This window comes from Fusarium proliferatum, assembly GCF_900067095.1.
Source record: "Fusarium proliferatum ET1 genome assembly, contig: FPRO_scaffold001, whole genome shotgun sequence".
Taxonomy (NCBI): Eukaryota; Fungi; Ascomycota; class Sordariomycetes; order Hypocreales; family Nectriaceae; genus Fusarium; species Fusarium proliferatum.
The window spans coordinates 843,011-870,799 of record NW_022194790.1 but is presented as its reverse complement, the minus strand read 5'-3'; the positions used below and the strand labels follow the sequence as shown (position 1 = coordinate 870,799).

The 27,789-nt window shown below is 48.5% G+C and overlaps 8 protein-coding genes across 8 annotated transcripts; 2 read left to right on the top strand and 6 right to left on the bottom strand.

Moving 5' to 3' along the window:
• Window positions 1-5,114: 5,114 nt before the first annotated feature.
• Window positions 5,115-7,175, top strand: FPRO_01809 (uncharacterized protein; the record flags this gene model as incomplete). Its single annotated transcript, XM_031227350.1, has 4 exons — window positions 5,115-5,217; window positions 5,280-5,953; window positions 6,012-6,389; window positions 6,504-7,175. 4 exons carry the CDS (start codon window positions 5,115-5,117, stop codon window positions 7,173-7,175), a joined length of 1,827 nt encoding a protein of 608 aa, XP_031074664.1.
• Window positions 7,176-7,242: 67 nt separating this feature from the next.
• Window positions 7,243-8,121, bottom strand: FPRO_01810 (uncharacterized protein; the record flags this gene model as incomplete). Its single annotated transcript, XM_031227339.1, has 2 exons — window positions 7,243-7,736; window positions 7,785-8,121. The coding sequence occupies 2 exons, from the start codon at window positions 8,119-8,121 to the stop codon at window positions 7,243-7,245; spliced, it is 831 nt and encodes a 276-aa protein (XP_031074663.1).
• A 690-nt stretch (window positions 8,122-8,811) lies between these two features.
• On the bottom strand, window positions 8,812-11,104 carry FPRO_01811 (uncharacterized protein; the record flags this gene model as incomplete). The annotated part of the gene is made up of 7 exons (XM_031227328.1): window positions 8,812-8,882; window positions 8,953-9,109; window positions 9,158-9,661; window positions 9,796-10,197; window positions 10,257-10,287; window positions 10,318-10,918; window positions 10,981-11,104. 7 exons carry the CDS (start codon window positions 11,102-11,104, stop codon window positions 8,812-8,814), a joined length of 1,890 nt encoding a protein of 629 aa, XP_031074662.1.
• A 941-nt stretch (window positions 11,105-12,045) lies between these two features.
• FPRO_01812 (uncharacterized protein) lies at window positions 12,046-14,372 on the bottom strand (the record flags this gene model as incomplete). The annotated part of the gene is made up of 6 exons (XM_031227317.1): window positions 12,046-12,113; window positions 12,179-12,716; window positions 12,783-13,040; window positions 13,106-13,492; window positions 13,551-14,191; window positions 14,246-14,372. The coding sequence occupies 6 exons, from the start codon at window positions 14,370-14,372 to the stop codon at window positions 12,046-12,048; spliced, it is 2,019 nt and encodes a 672-aa protein (XP_031074661.1).
• Window positions 14,373-14,940: 568 nt separating this feature from the next.
• On the bottom strand, window positions 14,941-17,102 carry FPRO_01813 (uncharacterized protein; the record flags this gene model as incomplete). The annotated part of the gene is made up of 5 exons (XM_031227306.1): window positions 14,941-15,720; window positions 15,772-15,998; window positions 16,049-16,172; window positions 16,220-16,896; window positions 16,952-17,102. The coding sequence occupies 5 exons, from the start codon at window positions 17,100-17,102 to the stop codon at window positions 14,941-14,943; spliced, it is 1,959 nt and encodes a 652-aa protein (XP_031074660.1).
• Window positions 17,103-17,964: 862 nt separating this feature from the next.
• Window positions 17,965-20,255, top strand: FPRO_01814 (uncharacterized protein; the record flags this gene model as incomplete). Its single annotated transcript, XM_031227295.1, has 3 exons — window positions 17,965-18,190; window positions 18,279-18,979; window positions 19,032-20,255. The coding sequence occupies 3 exons, from the start codon at window positions 17,965-17,967 to the stop codon at window positions 20,253-20,255; spliced, it is 2,151 nt and encodes a 716-aa protein (XP_031074659.1).
• A 2,164-nt stretch (window positions 20,256-22,419) lies between these two features.
• Window positions 22,420-24,588, bottom strand: FPRO_01815 (uncharacterized protein; the record flags this gene model as incomplete). Its single annotated transcript, XM_031227284.1, has 5 exons — window positions 22,420-23,148; window positions 23,204-23,599; window positions 23,660-23,678; window positions 23,715-24,366; window positions 24,420-24,588. The coding sequence occupies 5 exons, from the start codon at window positions 24,586-24,588 to the stop codon at window positions 22,420-22,422; spliced, it is 1,965 nt and encodes a 654-aa protein (XP_031074658.1).
• A 1,141-nt stretch (window positions 24,589-25,729) lies between these two features.
• On the bottom strand, window positions 25,730-26,676 carry FPRO_01816 (putative catechol O-methyltransferase; the record flags this gene model as incomplete). Its single annotated transcript, XM_031227273.1, has 3 exons — window positions 25,730-25,771; window positions 25,821-26,372; window positions 26,428-26,676. 3 exons carry the CDS (start codon window positions 26,674-26,676, stop codon window positions 25,730-25,732), a joined length of 843 nt encoding a protein of 280 aa, XP_031074657.1.
• Window positions 26,677-27,789: the final 1,113 nt, after the last annotated feature.

The following is a 27,789-nucleotide window of genomic DNA, read 5'->3' as shown; positions in this document are numbered from 1 at the left end:
GTGCGTCTGGGCTCGTGGGGATCTCTCTTTGCTCGGTGGCGGCGAAAGCTGTGGAATATGGAAAATGGAGCAGCAGGAAAACGTCGTTGTAGTTCTGAGCGCTGGAGAGGGTCTCAAGATCTCAGCATGCGATCCAATGCCGAACAAAAGTCTATCGTGAAAGCCAGGGGGGCGAATCTCAATCTGGTCGCTGAGAGGCGCTGTTCCTGGGTGGGAATAGCGAGAGGCCGTGGAAATGGGAAGTTGTACGGAGCAAGAAAGTACTGTAAAACGAAGCGAAACGATAGCGTATACGACCGAAAGGTAATGGCGAACAAACAAGGGGCGCCGAGTGCGAGTGCGAGTCGAGAAAGGTGAGGAATTGCAGTTGCAGTCGGTATAACAACAATTTCCCGGGGCGCGGGATAATGATGGAAATGTAGGATTCGAGAAATGGTGAACAGTACAGTGGACAGTGAGTGAACTATGGACTTGTCGGAGACGCTTGTGCTTGTGCCTGTGGGGGGGCTCTTTGCCAAAAGGGGGCCGCTCGGTGCGAGGGACGCCGGTTCACCTCGACTCGTCTCGTCGGGGGGAGGGCGAAACGACGGTGCTCGCTGTATCGGATCAGGGCGTTGAAGGGATCGGGTATAGCAGAACAGAACAGAACAGAACAGGACCAGAGCAGCTCAGATGACAAGAAGCGTAGTAGAGTTGATAGTAGAGAGAATTATGAAGAAAGAAAACAGAGACAAAGCAAGATTGGAAAATGCGGATGTGTATGGGAATGACAAGAGATGGCGTCTGGCGGGATAGACATGGGACATGGACATGGACATGGAGAGCCCGTTTGGTTTAGTTTAAGTTTTAGTCTGAGGGAGAGAGATCAAATCAATCAATCAAGACAAAAAAGGCGAGAGAGAGACCTAGACACTGAGAAACTGAGGTGGTCCTTCTGATCTGAGGGGACATAACCTAACGATACCTCGTTACGGTAGTCGTTGTTATTGGGGACGGAGACGCAGCACAGGCCTACTACAGGGCACACGGGGAGTTTTAGTTAGTGCACCAGGTACCTAGGGGATCTGAGGTGAGGGTGTGAGGTGCAGATCGCACTGTACCTGGGACTCGGGCATTATTATGTGCAGCTGTACTGTAAATAGTCCACACCTCCGAGAGCATAAGCTCACCTGCAGGTAAATGGACTTGTTCAAGAATGAGCTGACCTAAGCCCTATTTACATTCTCGCCCTCACCATTTTGGACAGTCCATCGAGGTGTATTTACGCACTAACCTTTGCGGCTGCTGCTTGAGGTTCACTGCACCCATTGGGTAATCACAGTGCTGAGTACAGTGTTTCTCCAGCTGGCCGCTGTCAACGCCAATTAGCCCGACACCTCACCGTCCGCCACAGCGAACAGGCCTTTGTAACCTTGAGAGAAGAGCGGGGACAATAGAGCAGCCTCAGCAGAGTCGACTGCAAGCAAAGATCACAAAAGGGTCAATGTTTTCAGTAGACTGGAGGGATAGGAACATTTGGCATGCGGCGGGTGACTTTGACAGTAACAGCCCAGGGCGCAGAACGGGGCGAGTCTCAGGGTCACCACCATACAAAATGATATCCATCTGATGAGAGAGAGGGCAGAGAGAGAGGGGAGAGAGAGAGATCCACAGGCTAGCGCCCAGCTCGTGGCAGCAAGCCTCCGCAATATCTTTAGTTATTAGTAGTGAACCTAATGGAATTAAATAGCCCTGCCCTGCCCTGGTCTGGTCTGGCTTCTACTTCTGGATGGAATAATTCCAACCCATAGGACGCGAGAGTATCTTATTTCGATATACCGTGCGATTTGCCGATATTACTGACTGTCCTGGCCTCCACTAACAAAAGAGTCGACGGCAATTAAATGCTGGGCCCAAAGATCGCCTCTCTCAGATCATATCACATCACATTGACCGCACCCATTGACGATACGCTGTACGACACAACCTGTAGGCAGCGTGCGTCGTTAACTTGTCGGATTTACAGCTGCTTCGCCCTCATGACACCTCCTGGCTAGCGCTGTGTCAGTATCTACAGGGGAGGATACCGAGCAGGGACCCTGATTCTTGCTATGGAGTCTACCCCTGCCGCTGTACGGGCTGTATCCACTTGTCCTAGCCCTGGATCTATCCCCGGCTGGTGACTCCTGGCCGCTTGTGATGCATCCATGCCATGCCATGCCCAGGCTACAGATTGTTGTGCCGCTACCAACCACAAAGGTTGCATCGCACACAACTTTATGTCAGATGATACTTTGTCATAAAGTCACCACCCATCAGAGCATCTCGTTCCTGAGAGGGCGGATTCTGGACGTCGAGGGGCCGGTCCTCCAATTCCCCTCAAACTCAGGACCCCTTTGTGAGATGGGAATTCTGGGTTTGGGCACCACGAAAGGAATCATTGATAGCAAAAATAGCCCAACGTCGTAACAAACCTGAAGTGAAGTGTAAATGGACATTCACGGCCGGATATGTCCGTGGCGGGTACAGATATGGTGCCTTACGTGCCCTGTTGCTGAGATGCAGCCTCAAATGGAAGATGCTGTGTTTGTGTGGGGAAGATGCAGGTAAAGCTAACTAATCTGCGACTGTGATGATGTCGGCATGCGTGTGGAGGAGAACGTCCTCCCTTTTTGATGCATCTATAGACCCGGACATGCCTAGGATCGAGATATTTGCACTGCAACAGATACGGTATCTCTCTTTGGCAAAATTAACAATCAGTACTCCGTAAGAACCTGTTTGAATTCTGGTCACGACAATATGAACGTTATTCCAGTGGCGTTTGTTGGCTCGCCTTAACCCCGTTTATACATATCACACCCAATCTTGATATGTCAAATCAACCTGAAGCAATTATCCACCTTTTGCTGGGCCGCGAACCAACATAACACGACTTGATCAACTTTGATCAATCATCAATGGCAACATCGGCTAATACGGGAATATTTGGTGAACACGTCCAACAACGGCCCGTGTGTTTGCCTCCGAACTCTAGTTATCCCCTGGACTGCCAGCACACATGGACGAACAGGTCCAGGGCGTGCTCTAAACTTTGAATAGGCTGGACCTCAACATACTACGTACGTCCATACAAACAGCTCGCTCTCCGCCTCTCGTCATGCTTCATGCAAAGGCCGAAGAGACCCCACCAAACTATTGAATCGAATTCTGCGAAATGCCAAAAGTCAACAGAATATGTCGCAGAACAGCAAGAGTCTAGTGACTGTTTCGCCCAGCCAATAACTCAATTTGAGAATGCCGAGACACCCTCTTGTTCTCGACGGTAGGACAGATCAGGTTATCTTTTTGCAGAGGATACGCCTCACTCGTATCTTTACTTAGCATCTCGATCAGCTCTAGGGCGGCATTGAATTCTCCATCATGTCTCACCAAGAATCAGCCTCTTACTCTCTCAAACCAAAATTTCAGCGCCACTGCCATACCTTTGAGTCTCCCTTCTGGGCCACCAAATAACTCTGCTTGACCTTAGCGTATCCCTTTCCTGCCAATCTCAGGAACAAGATCAGCCTCAACACATAATAATTGCCTAGAGATACATATCGAGTTAAGCTCATCCCTTGCGCGTTGTCTTGGCCAATCTTGCCCTCGGCGATCTATTACGTAGTATATCTCTTTCTTCGTATCACCTGCGATACGGCACGTCTATACGATTTCCCCGTCCGTATCTATGTACTATTCCTGTGCTTCTCACCCAGGCGCCAGGCCAAGTCAGGTCAGCACTGGACACGTCTTGGTCTCGGGAGATCATCCACCGGCCTCAAGCCACATCAAGGGACAGGGGAAGTCTGGAACTTTACCCTTCTCTGCCGTTTACCATGTTACAAGTGTTTATTTGTTTTGTGGTTTTACTTTTAGCCATGTCTTTTCAGCTCGTGTCTTCTGTTGCCTATGGCGCACACACTTTACAAGCAACTATTACCGCTACAAGTACGACCACACCTTTTTGAGGTCTATTTAGAGTCCGGGTTGCTCAGAGTTACCTAGTCGGTTGTTTCCTTCGGAGCTGAAGCACAGTGTGTCTCCCTGTGACCAGTCAAACGTCGTGCCTTGGCTTTGCTGGGGCCGAAAGCTGACTTCAAGCTGACGAGAGGTGGCTGTAAAAGTCACAGATTGCTGGCAAGTGCAAGCCATTCAAACTCAATTACTATTTCCATGGATGATGTTGAAGCAGAGGCTGGCTGAGGTAAACAATTGGACCCCCGCTTACCTTTTCAAGCATGACCAAGGTCTTCTCTCGTTTCCCCACTTTGACTCTCACGATATCATCATCACGATATTTGGGCCAGACTATTACTTCACTGCAACAAGTATGTCTGTACGGTACCTGACGCTCACATCAGATGCGCGGCAGCCGAACGGGTGCCAACTCCAATACATGATGATTTTTTAGCCTATCCGACAGTATCGGATGACTGCTCATCTATTGACCATCACGAGGCCAAACGCCCACAAACGCGATGCCTGCAATTCTCCAATCGACGTCATTTGTGATCCGTCTTGGACGACCAAGCGGTCGACGAGGGAAAGAAAAGAGGCACTGCTCTGTGCAACCGCACAACCAGTCACAATGCGCAAAGAACAACCCGAAACGTCCCAGAGGCCACATTTTCCGGCTCGCTGCCGTTCACTACAGCGGTCAAGAGCGTTTCATCACAAAGCCATCAAATAGACCAGGGTTTGTACGGGAAACCAATGCTCGTTTCCGTTGGCAGGATTGATTGCCATTGGCAGGAATGATTGCCATCCTGCTGTCTTGCCAATACAAACGTCGCGGGTCTGGCTTGACACGCCATCAAACCGCGTTCAAGTGCATAGAACGGGCGGACACGTCAAATTGGAAAAGCAATGTCCATCTCTAGCTTCCACTCGATGCCTGTTTCTTTTGTCGACATGCTTGAACTACCGGAGCTGTGGGAAACGGTGTTCTTCGGGAGTGTTGCATGACTGAGATGAAGCTTGATTTAAAAGTCCAAGGTTGGACATGCAAATGGTGGTGTCACCTGTAGCCTCGATATACGGAGGAAGTGGCTCCTACATAATACAGGTCTCCAAAACTTTTCCATTGACACACGATGGAGGAAGGGCGGAGTTTCCATTGGTGGCCGTTTTGCTGTCTGTGCCTTTTTGACTTCTGCGATGGGGACAGGGTGATAAGATCTGGCCATCCTTCTGAATGTTCGTCTTTTCACTTCGGTCTGCTATCCTGAGTTGTTCCAAATACTGACTTAACACTATAGCGGGTTCTAGAACACCAGCAACGGTTGAGTTCGACTACGAAACATTGATCTTCAACCCGGAAAACCCACAGTATATTTCACCGCGCCAATGGGGGAGAACCAGGACCTGTGTTCTTGCTGCACACCTAGACTGCATGAGAAGATTTCCTCCTTTTGACAAGCACGTTGTATTGAACCTCCTACACCATGATTTCCCACCCTCGGATTCCCGAAAACGGGAAAGAATGCTGGTTCTTCGACAGTATTGCCTTGATATTTCCGGGGAGCATGCCGATATCACATTGGACGCTCTTCGAGAACAGGCTCGAATAGGCGTGAGGGACTTGATTCGTGGACCAAACCTGGTAAATATCCTTTCTAGCAAAAAGGCAAGATATTTACACTTCGTGGTCGATCCATCAAAACCCATTTGGGGAATATCGACCACGTTCGAAAATGCTCGCTACCTTCAAGGCCTTTCAAACAAGGCTGGCAAGGACGCATTCCTGGTAGTCTCCGAGCCGCAGAAACTCTCGAGCGGAGTCTATCTCGCTTCAGATCACCTTGGAGTCAGGGCAATCTCCTTTGGTGAGACTGATGTGACACAGAGCTGCCACTATGAGCAACCAGGAATTTGGTGGACTTTCCAAAACACCAACAAGTTGGAGCGATACTTTTTGAAATGGTACAGTGATGTGAGTCGGCCCGTGACTTGAGCTACAGGCAGAAGATTGACAAAGACGAACCGCGCAGGGCTTTAAAATGCGCGACTTGCACATGGTGAGATTGCAAGAAGACGTTCTGGGTCCGCTGGCAAGGTGGTCGCTGCTACCGCCAAATCCGGAAGCCATCTGGTACCTACATCTCGATGACAGGTCCGGTGGTCGACACTATTTCAAGGTTTTGGAGTGTGAAAGCCCTGAGATTACCGGCTATTCAGCATGCCTGCTTGACGAAGACCTGTTTTACTTGCATGGTCATCGTGAGGGCGAGGACTTTTCATTCTATAGTGAAGGCCGGGGAGAACGACTACACGCAGTGTGGCTATATTTTCCAATCGAGAAGCACGAGCGGATCGTCGAAGTCTGGCGCCTGAGGAGAAGGTCGACATTCTGGCGCGATATCCTTCTGGTACGTTACGAAGGCTGGACAGATGACAACCCGTAAATAGGTGCTGATGCAATCTAGCTACGAACGAACAAGAGTCGCGTTTTCTTTCTAGGAGCAAACGCTAATATGTCCCAGCCAAATGCCATCTTCGAACGTGTGGCCTTATTGACCGCCCAGCCTTCTCGTCTGTGGTTCAGTTCTCAGGGAGACGGCGTCGACTGTCTTGCATTCGATTGTGAGGACAAACGCCACGACAAGAATGAAGCTCCGCCATTTTTTCACGACCCATCTACATGGTCCTCAAGGGTGAGTGCCCAGCAGGTTTTTAACAAGTCGGTTAGACTGGGAGGTGTGACTGGACTCGTACCCTGCAGAACTTGGATCCCAGGATCTACTGGGATTGTCGGTCTCATTTTCACCTATTCCGATGGCTCGAGGGAGTCGGTAGGACAAGTCCGTCTTGATCATCTCCTTCCACCCATTGAGGTTGATCCGGCAGGGGAGATGTGGATAGGGGCCAGACTGCTTCACCCCAGCGGTGCGGTCGTTGAGTCGATGAGAGTAATTCCGTCCACTGGCCAAACCTTCCATGGTGGAAACCCTTCCCAGGAAGGACTGACCTGGTTGAGGATACTTTGGCGCGGTCGCTTAGACTGGAACTTTCTGTACAGCAAATACTTCATCAATGTCAGCGGGCAGGCCAATGTAAATCAGGATATGAACATTGATATGTTGCTGGAGAGCTGGGCTGGGAGAGAATGGGAGAAAGAGCAGGTGTCGGAGGAGCTTGCTGTGCGTGCCCGTTGATAAGACACATTGGCGCTTAGAGCAGATTCCCTCAACATGTCTTTCAAGATATATGTGTTTCTTCATATCAGGCTAACAGGATCCTCGCTCCATCTTCCAACTCCATAACATCATCTGCTCTCGCCGCTTTCCCGCCCCAAATTACCGTCCCAGTCCCATCAATAGCAAAAGCACCAGCTTCCTGCCACTTATTCCCCATCGTCGTCAAAGGCCCATCATCTTCTTCATCGTCCGCATTATTCGTATTCACCGGTTTCTTCTCATTCGTCTCTTTTCTCTGTATTGCTCCAGCCACTTTTTCTCCCAACCATCCCGACTCTTTCCATCCTTGAACTTGCGTCGTTGGATTGAGTACATACCACATACTACTCGTTCCTAAACCCCAAGCTGCGTAAATAGCCCTCTCCTCATCGACTATGACGCGAACGCTCCAGGCGCCGCCAAGGAGGGATACCCATTTTTGAGTTGCTTGCTCTGAGGCGTGGGATACGGCTATACACATCAATGCATCGCCGTATCGATTCGCCATTGTACGAAGATTAATAAATGTCTTTTGAGCAACTGCATATCATCAGCATTGACCTCAGCATCTTGAGAACGGCAACTTACAAGCACAACCAACACAGCGCAAAAACACAAGCAGAACCCTCTTGCCCCCACCAACCCTCAACTTCCCCGTCTTATCAACAGGCGCTTTATCTCCTATCCCCGGGAGTCTACCCTTAGCAACAGCAGCAGGCGGAGGCGTCAACCACGGCTGAACAGTAAGCGGGAGAGACCGAACAGACATCCAAGACGTCCAGCCTGAATCAGTTTCATTATCGAGATCTGCTGGTGGGTTTTTGCGCAACTTGTTTGGCTCGCGCTTCTTTTCTGAAAAGTCAAAGACATCGCTTGGTATACCTGCCTTTTTGAGGGCGAGCTTGGTTGTGAATGATGAGAGCATCGTGAGGCTTGAGATGTGAGGGTGATGGGACTAGGGAAAATTGCGGGCCGGGCCGATGGAGATCTGGGGTGAGACAATTATAAGTAGAGCATATCACGGCAATAGATTGATTCGATAAGATTAGTGAACAAGTTGTGATGTTTGTTCTTTGTGTTGTGAAAAAGATGAGACGTGGTGTTGAGTTGAAACTCCAAAACAGGGGGTTGTGATATGACGCTAGTAAGGGTTTGGAATGGGGGCGACCTGTAGGGTAACGCGAAAGGTAAAGCTTCATCTGCTGGAATGAAGAGACGAGATCTTAAGGCATATTTGCGATCTCAAATACCAGTGATCGTTAATTGCATTGCTTGGATTCATTGAATCCTTTGGTAGTCGTCTGGTCTATGTGTAGCGTGAGGTAGGTAGATGTTGCTATAACTTGGATGACCATGAGAGACAAGACCTGTTTTTAACCAGTCATGAATATCGATGTTTGCAGCAAGCTAACCATTACTTGAGCCGCATTTGAGAACACGACTACCATGTCACCTCGACTCGTGGGGATCGCGTTTTTATTTATGTTGAACCATCATAAAACGAAGCATTATTTCCCATCCTCCTGAATGCCGTGAGCTCTCTGGCACATAGCATCCTCAATCGTGCGCAAATACTGTCTCCAAAGGATCACATCATGGAATCCCAATCAAAACCTCAAAGTCCGTAGATTGCGTAGTTGCCGTTGTTTTCGGCCTCTCGGTAGACCTTATCAAGATTGTTTGGATCTATTTGAAGCTCAAGTTAGCTGCAATATTGTTCGTTGCTAGACATGCTTTGTGGAAGTCAACAACTCACCAACATTCCCAAGGAGGAGCGTCAACGATTTGACGATCGGTTTCTGTTCGGCCGCATCAGAAGCAGCGTATTTGGCGAGAATACCACGCATCTCGTTTTTTGGTTCCCCGGACGGGTGATGTGACAATTCACATTTGCCTGAGCCCGCATCCCTGGTCTAGTCGAGTCGTCCACTCATGGGAACAACAAAGGTTGTCCGGCTTACCTGACCTCCGTCACCGTCATCCATGAGGGAATTGTCATCATCGTATCCTTCATAGTACCGGGACAGTGGTCTGAAATTTACAGTGTCTGAATCGAATCCGTGCATGATGGTGTGCTTGCTGGCCTTCGACTCCTGCCAATTCGAATCTAGGTATACTGCCCACATGGCATCTGAATCTACCGGCAATGAGTGATTCCATAGTTCAGAATCAAAGTGAAAGTCACCGACACAACTACAAGTACCATTAGTGTAGGTAAAGAGCAAACCTGTCTCGGTGTCTCTACAGTCATAGCTGTTCATGCAGGGAGTGACCTGCCTGACATTATCAAGACTTGCGGACGAATAAAAAGAGCCTGTTGCGCCCTCAAAAGCGCACTGTCTTTCATACTTCATTGGATTCTCCCATGTGGACACTGAATCGAAATGAAGCCACGCGACGCTGGATGCAGGCAAACCATCGAAGTCGCCTGTGTAAAACATGCGGGAAGGAGTGTCCTCAGGTAACTTGGCGACGCAATGGTAGGTTGCACCTGGTATATCTTCATGTGTTCCAAGGACAAGGTTGCGGCCGTGATTTGTTGTACCACCATATGATCAGTATAGCTGTCAACATATAGCACCCAGTGATCATAGCTTACTATGAGCGTGGATAGTGTTTCATGAAAACTACGAACCCAGAGTTCAGAGACTTTCTCGTGAGGGTTCATAGGAAAGAAAAGCCGCATGATCTCTTCGCGCCTTAGTCTTGGGTCGGATTCTCCAGGCCCTAATAGATTTCCGTCCTGGTGAGAATTACACTGAACAATCGCACTGCCGACAAGGCAGAAAGAATAGGCCACGGTATCGGGTTTATTCCACTCCATGGATCGCACATATGTGTGAGAAATGCGAGAATCAGAATCTCTGGGAAGTGGAACTCTTGGCCAGAGCTTGACTGTTGTAGGAGGAATATCCCATCGTATCTCAACAGATCCGTATTCGGCGAACTTCAGAAACTCGTATGGTGATTTGGTAACACCCAAACCACGAAGTTTAAAGCCCTAGACCAAGACATATCAGTAGAGTTTTGACGTTAGGTAGCCACTTTGGCAATGCTTACATCGAATCTTGCTTTCAGATAAAACGTGCCACTTTGTTGAGCGTGAAAAGTCCACTAGTACCCTTCGACTTGGCTCACGCCAGGCCGCTCTTCCCATTCAGTGAAGATGACCTTGTTGACTCCACGGCCGTTGTGACGGATGAAAACGTTGAGGGGCTTCGTGATGACCTTTCTATCAAGGACGACTTCCTCGTCTCCGCCGCGCGATTCATAGGACAATGACCGAATGTACCGACTGCCCTCATAGTTGACATACTCCGCCCATAGCACCGTATTAGTTTCGATCGGAACCGATATATTTCCTGCTCGGTGATTGTCACTCTTCGACCAGAGCCGTTGGAACAGACGAACGGTTTGCTCCTTGCAGTCGGCCGCAATTTTGCAGCAAAGTTCCTGAGGTAGACGCCCGAGACGAAGATCGAACAAATGTCGTTCGAAGGTGCGCTCCAGCCAGCGGAGACGACTTCGAGACAGGGATTTGTGCATGTCAAACCGACCTCCAAGAAAGGTCGCCACAGATACATCGTAAGACAATTGACTATCGAACATCAAGGTCCGAGAAGTACACTCTACACATGCGAGGTGATATATCATCCTATTCGTACGACGAGGGGAGTCAGGGCCCCCAAAAGTGTATTTGATGGGCTCTGTGTTTTCACGATCTATCATGTATGTGTCAGCGGTCAAGTGCAAAGCCAAAGGCGAACAATAGAATGATCTTTACATGAAATGACTTTGTCACCGTGGTCCAATCGAAACCTGCAAAGGCCACAGGATCCTGAAAAATAGAGAGCCTCGATATCAATGCCTGAACCCCCGCCGTAGGAGTCGGCGAATTCTAGTGCCATCGCGTGTCTCGCTGGTCTGTCACGTCAACACAGACATGGAAGCCGCAAGGTGGACAAGGAAACAAAACAGAATCAAAGAAGTAAGCTCGGGATCTTCAATGGAGGCTCTATAAAAGATTAATCGATTAGTTTCCAAGTTCGTCCAGAGCTACGAAAGGGTTTCCTGTAAAGTCATGGCAAAAATCTCCCCAGACTACTCAAGCTCTCTCAAAACTCATGATTGGTCTTGCGGTTCACACCTCACCAGGACTCAAACCAAGGATAATCGGCTTTCCAAGACTAAAGGATATAGGCAAGATAAAAAAGAATGGGAGACTTACCAGAATATGTTAAAAAGAATGCCCTATCGAGATAATGAATCTGGCGGTTGAGAGGGAAGTGGGAAGATATTGACTTCTCCGAGCGATGTTGACGAAAGGAGGAGAAGTGAAGATGGGAGTGAGGAAGGCAGAGGAGCGTCAGGAACTACCTAATCAAGGTCGACTGATGGAACAATCACGTGTGTTGCCTGGAGTCGCGCCTTTGACACCTGCTGGCATTGGCGCCCGAATATCTGAGGTACCCGATGCGAAAAAGCTCTAAATGGCTGTCATTCTAGGCAAGGCAAAGCATGCCTCTGCCTAAGGTAGGTAGCTTGGCCTTGTGACCTTCCACTTCCTCTTCATGATCCCTTCCGATGCGTTCACACAACTTCTGCGAGATCCCTATATTCTTTTGTCCCTTATCCTCTAAGATGGCCATAACTTAGGATATGTCATCATAAACCCTTAAAATTCATAAATAAAATTAGACTATCCTTATTTATCTCTTAGGATACAGGTTTCTCACCTCCCCAATGCCGGCCCGTTGCAGCATCCACTGTTGTTACCCCTTTCTATCTACCCAGGACCTGTCCTAGAGAACTGGAAGGACAATGATTCCTTGACATCGTGATTTTGTCCTCAAAGCCCGTATATACCATAGTTGTCGAACTCTTTGGCAATCTTTTCCGGTCGGAGATTTTCTGGAGCTGGTTGGTGGCTCAAGTTAGCATGTCATGAGTTTACATGGTCAAGACAAACTGCCTGGACTTACTAGTTTCTCCAGTCAGAATCGTACAGGATTTAGAGACTGGGTCGACGCGGTCTGCTTTAGCATCTTCGGCCAGTACATGAAGCATCTCGTCATCTGGTCTACTACGCATGTGATGCGACAATAGGCATATACTGCCATCAGATTCCTTGACCCAATCGAGCCGTCCTCTCATGGGCAGTGAGACATACTTTGGAGACCTGTCATAGTCGTCGTCGCTCTCTGTTTCGTCCTCACTCTCATCTTCTGCAGAGCTATCGTCTTGGTGACAAGTTTGTTCTTCGTCAGAGTCGTGTTCATCAGTGGGAACATCCTTGTCTTTGTGCGAGGAGAAGGAACCCAGCAGAGGTTGAGAGAAGCCAAACCACTCTATTCCACAATCGCAGCAGTGGGTGTTCTCGTCGAGGATTCCGGCCTTCTTGTACTCGACATATCGGATCCACATAGTATCAGAAGTTACTTTCTGCGGCGTCCTGAGGCTGTCGCACCGAACCTCGCCGATACAAGTTCGAGTATCATCATAGTAGGTCAAGAGCAGGCCCTCGATAATTTCGTCGTCTCCCCAAGTAAAGGGTCCTCTGTTTATACATGGCGTAATGTCTCTGACTCCATATAGTTTTGCTGATGAGTAGTGAGTGCCGATGCTCATTTCATGCGCAGGCTTCCAAGCAGGTTGAATTTGTCGGGCTTGCGGCTTTTCCCAGCTAAGTACAGAATCGAAATGGAACCAAGAAAAGGTGTAGGAATGCGCGTGGAACATGAAGCAAGGTTTATCTTGCCGTAATTTAGCAACAACATGGTATGTAGCACCTGGGCCATCTTGCTGACTTCCAAGGACGAGACTACGGCCACGATCTGTGACAATCTGTATCATCTAATGTTTAGCAGTGCCATCTCCGCATAATTTCACAGCAAAATTGATCAACTTACTATGAGAGTTGCCGTCCTTTCAGGATACTGACGGATCCAGAGTTCAGAGACTCTTTCGTCAAGATTCATAGGGAAATGCAGACACAAGAGATCGTTGGGTTCACCTGTCGTGTATTTTTGGTAAGGTACTGGCGGTCCATGGACATGGTGGAAGTTGCATTGCACGACAGATTCACCAAAAAGAAGGAAAGAATAGCCTGACGTCCCTGGCTTATTCCAATCCAGACTTTGTACATCAGTCCAAGGTATGCCACTAACGAGCGGGATCTTCGGCGAAAACTTCACAGGTGACGGAGGCACAGCCCAGCGTATCTCGCAACCATCCATAGCGAAATTGAGGAAAGTCTTCGGGGTTTTTACAACAACGAGGTTCCGGATTTTGATGCCCTGGACCCAGGTGTGTCAGAAGTGTTTGCTCCTAAGTTATAAAGCCGACAATACTTACATCAAATCGTGCCTTGAAGTGGAATGGGCGGTGTTGTTGAGCATGGCAAGTCCACCAGTAGTTATGGGCTTCCTCGGTCTCAGGCCTTTCCTGTCCTTCGGTTATAACAAGCTTGTTGACCCCTAGATGGTTATGGCGGGCGAAGATGTTCAAGGGATTCTCCGTGTTCCCTTTGATGAGAAAGTCCTCATCGCCGCCCTGTGAGTCGTAAGAAAACGATCGAAGGTACCGGATACCTTCGAAATGGGTGTATTGGGCCCAGAGAGTCGTGTGGCTGTAGACAGGAACCGATATGAAACCACGTCGAGTTTGGCGTTGCCTCCATTCCTGATGGATGAAGCGAATTGACTGTTCGCGAATGCAGTAGATGGCGACATTTCTACAGATTTCGGTGGGTAAACGCCCACGAAGGGCATGAGATAGGTTCTGTGTGACAGTGTTCTCCAACCATCGGCGGCGAGGACCACACATTTCTTCGGGCTCATTAAAGCTCCCACGGATAGTGACAGCAGCTGCAGTGAGGTCTCGTAGACTACCCGTAACGAAAGACTCGGCGTATTTGACACACTCTAGATGTAAGGAAATAGGATAGGTACTTCTGCCATGGCATTTTTCTACTCCGGGTTCTGCGGCTTTCTCCCCTGTAACTGTCAGTACCTACCTATTGTGCTCAATACCAGCAGATATGACCTTACATTTGATGACTTCAGCTTCTTCGGTAAGCTCAAACCCACAAAGACTGCAGATTCTTTCATATAAGTCCAAGTCTGAAAAGTCCCTCTTAGATGGGTGCAAATGCCGATCCTCAAAAGCCAGTTCCATCGTGATGAGAGTTAGAAGAGTTGAGGCATAAGTTAGAAGAGCTAAGACATAAGTTCGAAGATTTGAGGCATGGTTTAGAAGAGGATTTGAGGCGTAAAGAGGTAAGAGGAAGAGAAGAAGGGATACAAACAAATAGTGGGACTAAAGCCATTCACTGACGATGACCTTCGGGTATTGCTCAGCGGCATGCGTTTGGCACTGCAGGGACCTGCTGGCTGAGACTTGAATGTCTACTTCAGCCCATCTTCTTAGAAATGTTACGGACGATAACAGAAGCAATCGATTTTCCACTTTCCTTTGTCTTTCTTTTTTAACAGCAGTCGATCATCCTTTCAACTACCTTACGTCTTTGTGTCTATGCAACAAAAAGGTGTTGCAACTTAATATTTAAAACCAGCTTGTCAAAACGCATCCTAAATCTTTACCAAGTCACATTAAACTTATGCTAAGTCACCTAAATCCTTTTGTCATTTAGGATTGAGGTCATAAGTCTTCTTTCTTCTCTTAGTCAGGTTCCATTGAGTCGTCTTTACATCACAGTCTGTCACTCTGAGGCTCCGATAGAAGATCAGTGCCACTGCCTTCTTTCAACTTTCCAATCCTCCATCGAATCCACGCTTCTTCCCACGAGGACCGAAAATGGCTTGACTACGTGGCCCGGACGTGGCGTACCCGGGGCAGGTTCTTGTGCAAGTGCCTCGAGGAATTTATCCTGGGGCTCACTATCGTCTCGGTGGGACAGATGGCACTGGTGTTGACTGAAGTACCAGTCAAGACGTCCTCGCATGGGAATCTTGATACATTGCCCCTCCCATTCATCTGCATCTGGTTCCTCAATCGAGACGAAGTAAAAACCAGATTCATCCTCATCATGAGAACACCAGCTGATTTCATCTGTCTCAGGATAGACAATCCACATGGTGTCAGAGGTGACCTCAATCGGAGCAAGCAGGTGGTCAAGACGGACTTCGCCAACGCAGCGTTTGCGGCCGTCCTCGTAGGTAAGCAAAAGCCCGAGGATCCCATCAGGATGGCGCCAGGACCTACACGGGGTGACAGTTCGGACCCCTTCAAGTTCGGCAGAAGAGTACTGGTACTTGCAGTTATCAGGAAGCAGCTCAAGCCTTCTGTTCCGACGACCACGGAGTTTGAGCTTCGCGAAAGTAGATGCAACTTCAAACCTTATCCACGAACCACTCGTTTCCCAGTTCGCGAAGTACATGCGGCAGGGAGAGGTCTGTGGAAAAGTTCCGACAAGGTCATACTTGGCATGTGTTTTGTATCCCACAGGCTGCCGGTACTTCAGCTGAGGGCCAAGAGTGAGCAGGCGGCCCTTACTCGTTCGAAGCTAATAGGATATTGTTAGCAAAACGTCAATGTAGATTGACCGACCACTCACTATAAGGGTTGCCACGGGGCTAGAACTGTCTCTGGGGAGCTTGAAACCATAGCGGCGAATCCAAACCTCTGAAATTCGCTCATCCGAATCGACAGGGAAATACACCCAAGAGTATCTATGCTGTGAGGTCGAGCCGAAGTCGTAAGGGTGCTTCTCACCGACTTTGTGAAGAATAATCCTCATGATGGTATTGCCCATACATAGAATGAGTACCCGATGATATCGGGCTGATTCCAATCAATAGCCGAGATGATCTCATCACCAAGGAACGAGTTACAAGGTATCGGGGGCTCAGGAATAGGATCCAAGGTTGTTGGAAGTACTGACCACCGTAGATCTTCTGGAAACCTCGGCTGGTAATTGCGATACTTGTAAGCTGCCAGGCCCCGAAGCTTGATCCCCTGTTGTTGGTCAGCAGTGCTTGTCTTGGTCGGTGTGATCTTCTTACATCAAATTTTGCTTTCAGACAAAAAGACATTTTGCTCGGAGTGAATATTGTCCACCATCTTCCGGGTTCCTCTTTGACCGAGGGTATTTCACTATTGCGGGTTAAGATAATCTCAGTGACTCCGAGGTAATTATGCGCAATGAAGATATTCACATTGCAGTCAGAGTCTGGGTTTGACAGAATCTGAGACTCATCACCACCAAGAGACTGGCAAGAGAGGGATTTGACATAGCGAATCCCTTCAAACTCCAAATACTGAGCCCAAAGAGGCTTATCCTCTCTGATAGCCACGGAGATGCGACCTGGCTTGGGTCGGTCTTTTCTGAGCCAGTGGTGTCGAACGACCTGGACCGCTCGTTCTTGAAGACAATATTGGGCAATGTTTTCGCACACTTCAAGTGGCAGGCGGTTTTTGATAGTCTGAAAAAGTTGTTCTGAAAAGGTCTTTTTCAGCCATTTCAGACGCCGTGTCTGGATTGAAGGGAGGGGATATCGGCCTTCCTGCAAAGGTTCAAGGATAGTCGCATTGTAAATGCCGGGATCCAGCCGCTGATCGGACATTAAATCGGGTGCCAGGTTGACACATTCGGCATGGAAGGTGTGTTTGGAATAGTGAATGGTCCACCAGATTTCAGGTTCTGAGTAGGTGGTCGTCCACGGTTCACACCTTTCTTTGACTAGGTAGTAAACAGGGTCAGAAGCGAATCATTTCTGCCATGAAAGGGAACTCACAAACGACAACGCTGTCATCAATACTAAAGTTAAACCTGCAGAGGCCACACGATGGGGAGAAGCCACTGTTTTCCTTGTAATAGACTGCCTCCGTAGAATCTGTCTCGGCATCGGAGTCGATATACCAGCGGTCTTCATTTTCTAGATCCATTGCGAAGGCAAGGAAACTTGGGGCCTTGGCCTAAAGTTATAAAACTGTTTAGGTAGCTTAGCCTAAGCTTAGGGGATTCTTTACCAAGTTTATTTTGGAGTAGAATGTCAAGATGGAAGAATTGATTTGGAAGAAGATGGAATTGGTTTGGTTGACTCGGGTTACGAATGCGGATGCGGGTGAGAGTTCAGGGAACAGTTGAACCGAATCATTCTTTGTGTGGTGGATCATGCTTTTGCTGTTGGCTGCCGCTTTGTTGATTGACACTGGCGTGCACTGTCGTTCAACTGTTAGAAGACGAGGCCAGTCACTAATTTTGGTCTCTTTGTTTTGACGCGGCAGTGCAAGTGACAGTGGAAGGCACAACAAGACCACGCTGGGAGGTATTGGACCTTGGCCAGATAATCATGGATAACGAAGATGTTGAGTTTTTCTTGGGGCCAGAGAATATCTATCTGAGCCATCCTAAGGTATATGTGTGCTTTGCCACTTAGAATCGAGGTCACGAGGTTTCTAGGTTCTCTCGGCTGGATTAAGCTCTCGGCTATGAGTCTCAGCAGCAAATAACACTTCAAGCTCACAACTTAGGCATTATACCAAGATGCCTGACCAATTGCTACAGCACAAGGCTGATAAGAGAAAAACCTAGATGACTCTTTGGCCGGCCTTGGAGGCGTATAAGACTGTCGAATACCTACTCAAGACAACCGCTTCCACACATAGAAACATCCACTTCTCATCTCCTCCTCCTCCTCCTCTTCTTCTTCTTCTTCTGCTTCTGCTTCTTCTGCTTTTCTTCAAATTTCATCTGCATACCATTCTTTTTGAACAGCTTAAGAATTGTCATCCCGATTTCTCAATCATGTCCTCGTCCGGTGATGAAAACGGAGTGGAATCCGTCTTGCCAAGCGAGCCGACCGAATTTGAGACTGATTCCGACCGCGAATCTGATCTTGATCTTGATTCTGACGCCGATTCGAACTTTGGACTCGCTAACCGTGACGAGTGGGCCCATTCATACACGATGTGCCACCCAACCTGCGGCCTGTGTCGGTTCGAATTTGTTGAGGGTGAAGAGTTTGTTGTTTGTAGGTACTCCTTCTCCCCGAGGCCTATAGAAGGCAGATCTAGCTGCCCGCCAAGCTCGATAATACAAAGCACTACTAACACTTACAGATAAACCGACTAGTCAACTCTATCCTCGTATCTGGTACGGAAAATACGACCCCTTCTCTCCGAGCCAGCTTGCGATAGAGTATGGATATCATCCAGCCTGCGTTACACTTATCCAGCCCAGAAAATTGACTAAAGACTGGTATTACCATCTTTTCCATGTCACCGCCGGCAATAGTGATTTTTTTGAGCCTCCTTCGTCTTGGGATAAGCGTCGAACGCAATGGATCAAACAAACAATCGCCACAGACCTCAGACAAGCTCTCGGTGGTCGTCTCCCGCAAGAGATATACCAACACATCGCGAGCTTCTGTCTTCGCGAACGCGCATGCCAACTTCTCAAAGATCTTTGGTTCGGTCACAGCCGCCCTAATACTCTTATCCAAACTTCATACATTGGAAGGTATACTTCTGTTTGGGCGCAGTATGTCGAGGTCGAAGGGTTGCGTTACGTCAAATCACTGTCAACCCGCCGCCTCACCCAACAAGATACCTTGGTTTTCAAAGCCAGGTTCAAGAAGAGGAGCGATACTAACAGGCCCGAGACATTTCTGCATATCTATTACAGTCAAGATCATGTAGGAATACGCGGCATCATTATCACAGAGGATGAGGAGATACCCCCTCTGAGGATTGAATTGGGGCTCTCCTGGGCTGTGCATCGTCATCAGAAGACCCCGTTTCGTTTCACACTGCGAGATGATGTAAGTCAAGTCCCCATACTCAAAAAAAGCAGCCCGCTCATAGTATAAATAGCACATTAAGCTACGCAAATTGTCAATCCATCATACTATCAAACCCGACTTCATGTACCAGACAAGAAATTGGGGAGTTCTTCCAGAGAACTTTGGCTCATTCCCCCGAATTCCTCTGGCAACGAAATCCCCCTCCACTGATCGCCTGTACTTCGAGTCTGTTCGTGCTGTAGACTGGAACTCTCCCGGTATATGCGGTTACTCCTTCTACGTGGACCGACACCTGATACGCGGCATCATTTCGCACAAACTTGGAGAAAAAGAGCCACAGAAACGGGATGAGTACGGCATAACCGACGATTTATGGTTTCACATGCCAATTGACCCCGATGAACGAGTCTCTGAGCTCTGGCTTCGCAGAGGACAATGTGAGGCTCTTAGTTTAGAAATTTCGGAAGAATTCGAGACACTCATTGTTCGAACAACAAAGGGGCGCAGCTTTACTCCTGGTGTAGACTCCGCTTGTCGCTTTCCCCCAGACGAAGGTCGCAAATTCTGGTACAAGGCGATTGCAATCTTCCCGCCAGAAGGACCTTCTCGCATGTTCTATTGCAGAGCCAAGCATTTGTGGACCTACTTTGCTTTCGAGCACACACCTCAGCTCAGTAACAAGGGTAATCCTCAAGGAGTGGCTTCGTGGGGTAACTTTGAGATAGAACACTCACTCCCCCCTTCTTTCAACCCGTTTGCTAGCTATTTCAGCTTTGCCGTCTCATCAGCAAGTCTGAACGATGTCAGAACGATCACCCCTTGCCGGGCGTGGTCGGAACTATTCCGTAACGACGTCGTCGGGCTCTTATTTACATACGGCGATGGCCGTCGGAGATGCGTTGGGCTAGTGCGTCTCGATTTTCTTGATCCTCCCTTGGCGGTTCACTCGGACAGCTTCTGGCTTGGCTGTACGTACAAGGATACACCAGTTGACGAGTGCACTCCATGGCATAATAGTGTCACCAAGCTTTGTCTGTCTGAGCCAGTGCAAAACGAGGATATAGAGTACGTCAAAGTCCCGCTTAAGGGAAGACTCGAGTGGGCAGTTACACCTGACGGTAGTGCTGTTCGACATGTTGAGAAAGGGGAGCCATGGGATGAAGTCGGCCAAGTCATGGCTGGTCGGAAGGAAGTTTTGGACTATGCAAGCCCAGGTATCAAAACCTTCGCTGTGCCGATTCGTGTCATGGAAACAAACCATTTCTTGATTGAGCTTAGGGACGATGTGGATTGAGCTTGGCCGTCTACCGAGGGTTATGAGTTCAGTGTACCCGCGGGTTGTAAGATAGATATGGATTGATGGATTACTACAGATAGACTATGGGAATCTACTGTTGTGAAAGTAAACTCTCTGGATTCCACTATGATGGGTGAAAGGGGGCAACACTTCGCCTCTCAGCACCGCCTGGTGGGTGGGGAAGGCAGTCAAATACTACTCTCTTGATTGATACCTGTTATCCCAAGAGTCGCTTGGGACCTCAATCTTCCTTTCTTCTTGTGAGCAACAGAAAGGTAATGAATATAGTCCATTCCGTATCAATGCCACTTTCCATGTTCTGAGCTGCCGCTGACCGTACATTTGATCCTTCTTCCAGCTCCCTCGCGCTTTTGTCTCTCAAATACACCAATCGCGTTTCATCAAAATGAATGCGGAGGAATCTTTATAGAAAGGCAGTGTTCAGTGAAACACTGAGTTATCTCTGCCAAGATGTAGAGATCAAAGGCCTTTATCGTTTCTCCTGACGTTAAGAATAAGCCTCAGGGAGCAAGAAAGCATTAGATCTGAACAGCAGAATGCTACCATAAACTCACCAAAGGCACCCTAGACTTATGCTAAATATAGAAACATAAGCCGCCGGTGTGAACAGAAAACGTCTTAACCGCCTTAGGGAGGTTCATGTTGTTCTCCCGCTAACTAGGTTGGTGGTTCAAATGAGAGTTTGATCTTGCGCTTATCCCATGTTGTTATTTTCTCGAAACCGAGCCAAGACTCCGCATTTCTGTACTTGTAGTAGAATGTTCGTGTTGGAGTTGTTGATGGCAAATCGGCAAGCGCTTCGTAGTTGAGGGGCCTGTTGCTACGTGGTGAGCGAGATCGGATGCCAGGGCCAAGCACAAGACTGCGTCCATTGCTTATGAGAACCAATGGGACTATCAATATGATTGTGCTGCGGATTCAAGAAAATTTATAGCGTACTACGAGAGATTCTGCTCGAGTCAAGGCATCGTTATCGCACGGGAAATCTCCTGAGCGAAGCCATAGCTCGGAGATTCGTTCGTTAGGGTCAACAGGGAAATAAAGACAAATTAATTGGGCATTGTAATAAACATCAAGGAGGGCAGGAGATAACTTCCCCGACCTATATGGAACGATGGAGTCAACAAAGCTGCATTGTAGGCCAATGACTTAGCCGGAGACTCCAGGCAGGCTCCAGTCGACCACATGGACTGCTGCCTCGTGACCTGTTTCGATATTACCGGAGAGAGCGTTCAGGCAGCCAAGGTCTCTGGGTAACATCGCCAAACGTGTTCTTTGGGCATTGTGATGTCATCTTTTGTATTGGGTGACATCCAAATTGCGCAGCTTGAGGCCCTTCAAGGTCGAATCAGCTTGGGAAGTTCACATATATTATGTCCACGAGATATGACTCAAATCGAAGTTCATCCTGATATAGAATGGGAGATCGTAAAATTCCCAAGGAATGGAAACCTATCGAAGGTCAGGATCCTCAGTACTCTGAATATCATCACCCGAAGAGGCAATGACGCTGCGTACTCCCAAACTATCTTCAGTGAAGTACATTTCTAACTTCATCAAAGAGTAGAGTTTGGGATTGACTATAAAAACCATTCTATCATTCTCGTTCATGCGAACGGTTGACAGAGACTTGACGTAGTTGCGACCCTCGATCTCCATGTAATGGGCCCAAACAGTTTGGCCGTTGGAATTGGGCAGTGTGACATCTTCATTCGATCACTAGGAACTTGGCGTTGCCAGGCATCCAGGTGAAGGTTTGTTGCATACTCGTTTAAGCAGTACGTCGCAACGTTCTCGCATACTTCAATCGGAACGGAGTTTCGTCTAAGCATCAAAACATCCAGAAATGAAAGCAACGCAAACGCCCACGACCAACTTAGGAACTGCCCGACACAGAAATTCCCTTTATCGCTTAAAACTGCGACTTATCTTGGAGCAAGTCCCAGTGAAGCAAATTGATATTGACGAGCCGCATGGGAATGTAGGCAGATTGCTCTGTCCATCTAGATGAAGTGGAGATATCCCATAACAAAACTCTACAAAACACACATTAACCGCCGTCCATCCAAACCATCCCAATCCAACAGCGCAGTAAGGAGAACCTTCTGGTCAAGGAATATCAAGGGAGACCTGTTGTGTTTCAAATAGTCACAGAGAACGTTTTGACTACTCCGCGACGACGTCCTCCAGACTCAGCCTCACGGGCTAGGACCTCATCCATCTCATTTTGAAGTTCGCTGCTCTCACGGTGACGCACTTTGTGCTGCCAATAGCCCCCGATCGAGTGGCTTTCCCATTCAAGGGAGCCTGTAAGCGGTATCTCAAGGTACTGCCGGTTCTTATTCCCTAGAGGTTTATCCACCTCAAACCACTTGATCTTGTTTGCCAACAGCCAGAAGCCCTCAGTGAGAGGTTTGTTTTCTGACTTGTCACTACCGAGCCAGATCTTTCCCGAAAAAACCGTGAGAGGCGGCTCCATGTGATCGAGACGGGTTTGCCCGAGAGATCGTTGATGACCATCGGCGTATGTAATGAGCATACCGACAATTCCCGCATCCTTAGAGTATCTCCAATTTCGGCATACAGCAACTGCCCTGACATCCCGAAGCTCAGCATTCGATGAGAGGAGCTCTTTGAGTAGGAAAGGAGCAGGTCTAGGTCGATTTCGATATGGAATGACGATGGCGTGCTGTTCCCAAGTCGTTTCTCGTTCAAAGCCCAGCCAGAACTTCAATTCTTTGGTCTTGCAATATAGCATTCGAGACGGATCGCTCGGCGACAACGTAGTGATCAGTCGATAGGTGACCTTTCTGGCCTCTCCGCTAATTCTATAACCCAGAACAAAGCTCCGGCCTGTATTTGTTCGTATCTAGAATAGTATTAGTATGATTTTACCTAGTATTGATGGTATAATCGTAACTTACAATAAGAGAATTGTAGGAACCCCACGTATTGCCGTGATCTTCGATGCGAAGCCAAAGCTCAGCGATTCGCTCGCCTCGATCAACGGGTACGTAGAACCAATCACCTTTATGTCTGTTGCTCACGTCCGCCAACTGTGAAGATGGCCCGCCTATGTTGTGGGAGATTATGTCACAGATAGAGTAGTCATCTATGAGAACGGAATAACCACGGCATCCAGGTAAATTCCAGTCAACTGCACGGGTACCCTCATCTGACACTCCAAAGACGCGCCTTGGTGGACGCGGGTCGAGCTGGGAAGTGTCTAGGTCCTTAAGCAGAGCAGCCCAGCGCCTCTGTCGGTAGTCGGCTTCTGCATCCTCACCCTTAGTGATGGCCAAGTCACGTAGCTTCAGACCCTGAAAACAGTTAACAAGTGAGTATCACCAGCATTTGTCGGGGATGTGAAAGTAACTTACATCTGTTTTGTATTTGAAGCTGAATGGAAGAGGTTTTCAGCGGTCAATAACCCACCTCAAGTCTTTATCTTGATTTAGGGAAGGAGTATGGTCATCTCGAGTGATGGCAACTTCACGGATACCCAGACAGTCTTCGGCGAAGTAGATGCTGACAAGGATGCCAGGGGTAGACTCGAAGAGCTTCGTGTCACTCTCGCTTTTACGAGTGGTGGAGAGAGACTTGATATACTGAAGACCCTCAAACTCAACGTGCTGTACCCAGATGGAACTTGACTCGGTCACCCGGAGGGAGGCATGCTGAGGCCCCGCAAAGTTTTTGTTCGACCAAACGTCGTTAATGAGTTTCGTCGCGTATTCGCTCAAGCAATGGCGGCCAATAATCTCACAGATCTCGAAGGGAAGACGATGTCCGACGATAGCCATGAACTCTTGAGCAAACTTGTCCTTCAATCGACGTACACGGGCTGGTTCAACGGATGGAAGAAGTTCAGTATAGCCGACTCCGTAACTGGTGCCGTCCCGGATGGCACGATGAACGGAGTCACCAAAAGGGAGACCCTTTGCAACCAGATGCACGCATTCGGAGTGGTAACCTTTCTCAAAGAGACGGCGATGATTTGCAGATTCCAAGCCAGTCGGCTCAATGCGCTCTGGCTCCATGTACTCACCCGCCCATGGACCGGGCAAGTTAGGATTCCTGGGGTTCACTGTCGAGAGTTAGTAGGGGGGTTGGGACAGATCATTTGACAAGTGTACTCACAAACGACGATAGAGTCATATGGCTCAAACTTGAAGCAACATAGGCAGCATCTAGGCAGGGCTTGCGGTTCCTCGTTTCCACCAGATTGACCAAACTCGTCCGCCAAATTTGAGAACTCGTCTATTTCCAAGGCCGAGACCGAGTTATCGTGTATCCCAAGGGGATCCATTTCCACGACTTGTCACTTTGTTTGGCTAGATGGGTAGAGATAATGTCGTTAGCTATTTCTCAAGATAAGAAAAGTGGCAGGGTTGGAATGTGTTAAGAATAAAAGAATTGCGGTACTTATTTATAAGGCTCTGGAGTGAGCATTAGAATATCTAGATTCTCATTCGAAAGCAAGATATGAGGCAACAGTGAGGGAAATGACTGTATTGGGCTTGTCTTTGGAGTGATGGTTAAAGCTTGTGACATGCTATCAAGACATATCAAGCCAACACACAAAAGAAACCCCAATTAACTTCAGCTTTTGGAAGGCTATGTATAAACTCAGCAAACCAAGGCTCCTGATTTGAAGCAGAGTAATATACTTTCGTAATAACTTACTCAATCCGTAACCTTATTCATAGCCCAAAAGGTCGTGCGACCGAAGTGAGAGGAAATAAGTTGATGTGATTGGGGTGGAACAAGAAAAGAAGACAAGGCAAGTCTAGGTAAAATTGTAAAGCCTTCTCGGTCGTTGTTGATGCGGGCACTGCTCATCCCTCACAGCGCCAACCACGCAATGTACGTACTCATTAAGGAACAGTCAATGAGCAAACGCCGACAATTGATGCCAACGAATGGAGGGGATGATGTCTAGAACAAACGACTAGTTTGGGATTGAGATGTGCGTACGATTCCTCAACATGCGTGAACCAACGAGAGCGAAATCTTTAGACCCAAAAAGAGAAAACCTGGTAAACGCTCGCAGTCAAAACACAGGAACAGAACAGCCCAATGCGGGGGTCCAGCCTGCAACCTTGAGATCGGGTACTCGTAGGACTCGTACGCTGTACCGATTGAGCCGAGCGGGCGTGATTCTTACCTACGGGATGAGTTGGTGTGGAGACTAGGTCGCTGGAGAGGGCAGCGGGGTCGTGATGTTTTTCTTGGTGTTGAGGGGCAATCACTTTAGAGTTCGCGAAACGTTGGAGTCAACTCTATTGATCGCACCAGACCTTAATATGGGGTGTCAAAATAAACTTAGCAAAAGATATCCTAAGTTTAGTAGGGTATCCTAAATTTATATAATTTTACCCAAGTCTTTTTGTCATTTAGGATCAAGGTTCTAAGTTTCTTCCCCCCCTAGGGTACCAAGGTAAAGAGTTCTAATCTTCGCGACCGGTACATCTTGTAATCTCGACAGCATCCTGCAATTGTCAGCTCAGGTAATCACCGTGGTGGGATCGGGGTACTCACAGGAACACCAGTTGGCTCAAAGCTGTGAACCAACTTACTCTCATACACCAAATTCGGATCCCCCTGCTCCTCATTAATCTTCTCCTCGCCCTCCCTCTTCAAATACTGTTTCGCAGTTCTGTCCGCAAACTCCTCCTTCTCACCCCCCCCCTTCGCCGCCCTCTTCTCCGCAACGCTACTCCTCACATACGCCAAGTACGGTGGATTCCCCGGCTTGATGACGTTATCCGCCGCAAGGACACTCCCCGGTCCCACGAGGCCCAACCGCTCACAGAGTTTGAGATCGCTCGTGTACGCGGGCTTGTAGTGGTCGAGGAACATGAGGTCGATCTTGGAGATTGTGCCGTTAGCGTGTAGGCGGGCTAGGCCTGCGTCGCTGGGACCTACGATCACGCGGGCGATGTCGCGCAGGCCCGAGAGGTCGAGAAGGGATGTTATGACGGCGGCGAATTCGGGGTTGCGCTCGAGGGAGAAGTAGTGCGTGCCTCCGGATTTGCGGACGGCGTTGGCGAAGAGGAGGGTTGAGTAGCCGACGTAGCCTCCGAGTTCAACCTACACCGGGACCAATCACTAAGTTATTCACAAGAGTAGAGGTCAATTGGCGTACCATGACTTTGGGCTTCACTTCAGCGATGAGATCTGTCACAATCTTGCCTTTGTCTTCGCCCACGTTCATGAGATACTTCTTCGTACGTCCAAACTCATCAATGGCTTGGAGAACACGCTCCGGCGAGCCTCGCAGCTCATCAATGTCTGACCGACCATAGATGTAGTGCAGAAGCTCAATTTCGCGCCCATCGTCGAAGAATGTTTCTTCCTGCTCAACGTAGGCTTTCTTTTCGTCAAATGATGGCATTTTGTCGGTATTTTACAACAACAACAACAACAACACAGGTCGATATGTAGCTGAACAGCGTAAATGGTGAGCGGGAACTATGAGCTATATGTACCTACACGGAAAAAGATAAACAAAAGAATCGCGTCCCGTAGTGTACCCGTCATTCATTCCCCTCCCCTCACCAGATGCAGCTGCAGCTCGACTGTAAGATGCATGAGATACTCACCGGTGCCTCCACTCGGGGCCCCGATTGAGGGTCCTGGCGGGGAGAAGACCGTCCGGGCACCGTCTTCGGGTGGGGGCTCCGGACATTCCCATGACGCGCACATGCAATTCTCGTCATCATTTGCACAATTCAATCTGCTACCGTTAATTAATTTAATTAACGCGAGATAGAGTTTCCTAGTTAATCTGGTTTTTTATTTTATCGCCTCGAGAAAGTGCTGTGACAGTTTGGCATCAGCACTCAAAGTGAGTCTGGACCTTTTCTCATTGCTCCGATCTCGTGTCTCGACCACTACCTCGCACGACATGCATGTCTCTCAAGGCACATTTACTCGTCCAACAGATCAACTCCGTAATAAAATTGTATTGCCTGTATTCCCGCCCCGTCTCGCAATTACTATCAACCCTGCCAACCCAGCCTAAGCACGATCTCGAAATCAGAAAACAATTTCTCCTTTCCCTTGCGAAAACAACCCTTATACAACCATTTCCTATAGCCTGTCCCAAACCGAAACCTGTCCCCAACCAGTACGAACGAGAGACATGAAAGATAACTGATCCTAACCTTGATCCACCCTGAACCCCTTGAGATGCCATTTTTGTCTTCTTTTTTTTATGTCTTTTGATGGTATTTTTCGCCGTATATAAAACACATTCCTTTTCGCTCGCCGATTCGTGAGCATAAACACCTTGTAGATTCCCTTTCAATCCATTACCATGGTATGCGCGCCGACAACTCAAATGCCTCCATCGTGAAAGGTACTCCGAACGCGCCCCGCAGTTGATGCCAACACATGCCGTAGTCGATATCGCAGGCTGATCGGTCGTCGTAAACAGAGTGAACGCCGTAAGAACCGCCCTGTTGGGTATATAGTTGCCGCTCCCACGGTAAGCCAGACCGACAAT